Source organism: Atta cephalotes (assembly GCF_000143395.1).
Source record: "Atta cephalotes unplaced genomic scaffold scaffold00010, whole genome shotgun sequence".
Lineage (NCBI taxonomy): Eukaryota > Metazoa > Arthropoda > Insecta > Hymenoptera > Formicidae > Atta > Atta cephalotes.
This window is the reverse complement of record NW_012130074.1, coordinates 6,430,299-6,434,024: the sequence shown is the minus strand read 5'-3', so window position 1 is coordinate 6,434,024 and position 3,726 is coordinate 6,430,299. Positions and strand designations below refer to the sequence as shown.

The 3,726-nt window shown below is 34.9% G+C and overlaps 1 protein-coding gene across 1 annotated transcript in view; it reads right to left on the bottom strand.

Annotated features, from left to right (window-relative positions):
* The window catches only part of LOC105627828 (sodium/potassium-transporting ATPase subunit beta-2), a 16,222-nt gene extending 13,800 nt beyond the window's left edge, over positions 1–2,422 (bottom strand). Inside the window, exon 1 of the mRNA XM_012209105.1 lies at positions 2,296–2,422. Within this exon, the coding sequence (XP_012064495.1) occupies positions 2,296–2,422 (127 nt within the window). The remainder of the gene's footprint in view (positions 1–2,295) is intronic.
* Positions 2,423–3,726: the final 1,304 nt, after the last annotated feature.

The window sequence follows — 3,726 nt, the reverse complement described above, 5'->3', positions numbered from 1 at the left end:
CTCTCTCTCTCTCTCTCTCTCTCTCTCTCTCTCTCTCTCTCTCTCTCTCTCTCTCTCTTTCTAATAAACATCAATTTTGCTTGAAAATATTCAAATAAAATATTTTATAAATTTATTGAATTTACTTAATTTAATAAATATAATTTATTAAATGTTATGCTGACTGTATTTAATTACTTAATCTCAACTTTTAATAAATATTTTAACATTATTATAAAACAGATATATCTAAAGATAAATAGAAATTTACACTAATGTGGATGTCAATAAACAATTTAGGTCAAGTAAAAATTATAATTTAAATTGCAACAAATAATCAGCATATTATATAATATAAAAATAAATTGCTATAACAATAAAGAAAAATCGCGACAAAATTTTCCGATCTAAGAAATGTCATAGTGACACACACAATTACTATCCTCTATGTATTATTACGTAATGAGACTTCGTCATATATAACCTTCGACTATCCGTATCTTTTGAAATTTTCATATCTTTCATACCTAATATTAGTTAACAAAAGTTGTTTTATTAATTTTGTATATAAAGATAAAATATGAAGATAAAAAGATGAAACAATAAGAAGATATATTACAAGTATATTTAATGCCATTAATTTAACAAGTTAACTCTAGTGAAAATACATATTTTTCTAATTTCTGATATCGAATAATTTTTTACTTTTGATTTTAACTTGTTTACATAACTTACATAATATTCAATATAATAGAGATCAAATTCATTGACAAAGTTGTATAAATCATTGTGCAACATTGATGCACAGATTTAGCATGTAATTCTAGCTTCGTCTCATATTCTTCTTATTTTTATTAATACACATTTTTTAATAATTTCATCTTAATTGTATCGTAACGCTGAATAATGTAAAATCGGAGTACCATATTAACTGATAGTAAACATTCTAATCTAATAAACTATGGCTACATTCCAAAATGTACTGCCAATGCTTGAAAATCTATAGTATGTGTAATGTAAATTATAGATTTTTAGCGCTAGCAGTGAATTTTGGAACACGGCCTTGTTACATTTATATTGACTATGTCATATATTTTGATCGATAAATTTTACAGATAACATAAATAACGATACATATTCCAAAAAAGTGTCTTATAAAAAACAATTTTTGAACATTTCATAAAAAGACATCTTAAAAAAAATATCTTTAAAACATCTTTTAGACATGCTGTTATTTAAAACTAATCTTCCTCCAATTTTGCATGTTCGATCATTAATAATAATAATAATAATAATAATAATAATAATAATAATAATAATAATAATAACTTTATTGAGATGCAGAACAATAAAAAAATCTTAGTATAGGTCAAACGAAATGTAATGGAAGTAATTGGATCGAGTTAAAGAAAATGAAAATGGAAAATTCCATAATAATTTCCGTATTAATTTCAACTATTGTTACTAGAGAAATTTTATCATCGTAAATAAATTATTTCAAACGTATTTTGTAAAACACGTTCAATAACATACACATTCTAGAAAAATTCTAAAAATTTAGTGCACGAAAAGTGTGTTGAAATAATTTTTATAATTTCCTTGGCGTACATGTAGTATTATAATTGGATTATAATACTGTCAGAATGCATGTGATTTTCTCGCTTAACTTGTCATTTGTCATGCAAAGCGATACGAACGAAATAGTATGATGTATAACATAAATATGAAAACAGTTTGAATGATAACGTTTTTCAACGTAAGCAATATACTATCTAATCTACACTCGCACACGGATTGGTTGAACCGCTATTTAGACTCAGTTCCACAACTCATGGTTAACTCTTAATTAAGGTTCAACTTATTCCTCATTTCTTTTCAATTCTAGAATTGAAATGAGAAATAAGTTGAACTTCCATTAAGAGTAAACCGTGAGTTGTGGAACTGGGTCTTACGTTACTTTCATGTCTAAAGATATTCTTTAACGATCGAATCGTTAAAGACATTATAGTGACGTAATAAAATGCAAAGGATTAAGCCTCTACGACCTATAATTTCCACAAATAACGTACTACCCTACTTATATCTACATTTTTAGTATCAAATTTTACAAGACTAAGTACGTGACTTTAAGATAAGGACATCTCGATTCTCTTTATTAATTTGATAACAAAATTTGATAATTAGAGTCAGCATTTATCTCTCAGAAAATAATCTTGCGCACAGAGGGGCGGGTCAAAAACGCAAGGACTCAAGAGGAGAGAAGCTGATATTATAATCTCTAAAGAGAATATTATATTGCCGTTAAAAAAAACTCACCCCAACTAGCGCCAGTGCGGCCCAGGAATTGTCCCGTTTCGGAGTTCCAGAGGAAGACGCGGAAGCCTTCCCATTTCCCAAGCTTTGGCGGCGGAGAGTAAAACTGCTCGACTTTTTTGCCCTCCATCTCGCTCTTACAGCGACTCCCGACGGGGTGAGAAAAATCGAGTGCGAGAAGAAAGGGTGGAACTCCGGGCGACAGCAGAAGATGTGAGAGAAGAACGCGCTGCCACCCGAAGAGCGTGCTGATCCCTCTCGAGGACTCGAGGACTTCCTTCCTCCGGCGGAACGTTGGCCGCGATCGAACAGCTCCGCGGGCGAGGGCGCAAAAGAAGGAACGGTCGATTCGTGCCCCCGTCTGGAGGAGCCGCTGCTGTCGGGCGCTCTCGTCCGGCGAAGGGTTGAATATTGAGCGATCGAGGCTGGCCTGACCCCCGCGAGAGAGGGTCTTCAGTACCTATCCTTCCACCACTCTGTCACCTCTCACCCTCTTGCCCCTCCACGACGCACCCTCTATGACAGCAACGCGCCGGCGTGACCACGCAGACGCGTCAATACGTGATTTCCTTAGCACCCCTCCCGCGGCACGCGATCACCCTTGTTACCCATCCCCCTCTCATCCATCTCTTCTTCTCTCCCCCTCGTAAAATCCGAGACCAGGTGGCTCCCCCACCGACAATCACCGACAATGGCGGGCGATGTACCACGACGATCTCGCGACCAACCCCCCGCTGATTTCGGGCCTCCCCGGCCGTTTCGTTTTAGGAGCTTTCGATCGACCCCCGTTCCGCGAAAACGCGACTGTTCAGAACAGAACTTATGCGACGCGATGCGCAGCCGGCTCGCGTATGCGTATTAAGTCTCTCGCAAAAAGATGGATAGAGAAGGGAGAATGAGACTTAGGAAGGGTGAGGAGGGATGCTATCGAGAACGTGTGAGCGAGAGGGGAGGAAAGCAGATTATGGGTCACGTGGAATCTTCGACTGCCGCGCGACTGCAAAAGCTCGAGTGGGAATAAACGGTTCGGTATTTTCCGCGGTCTTCAAACTGCATTCATTACCGAAACACTGTTGCAATTATCCTCCAGTGATATGCACAGTAATGTTATACTCCGATAACATATCCAATACGACGTAGTACTTTATAAGCAACTTTTTACATGTCCATTCCGATGTTATTGTCAACTGACATACTTATATTTAATCTTAATCATCGTTAATCTCGAAATCAGCAAAAGTATTACAAAATAATTTTGATTAATGTCTTCATATATTATAATAAATATAATATAAATGTATAAAGAAAATCTTAATATAATAAATATATATAATTAATATAATTAATACAATAGATATTATAACATACAATGTAAAGAATAAAATAAATTGCAATTTTAAATAATGCAATTTGTCTACTAATATTGTACTTTTA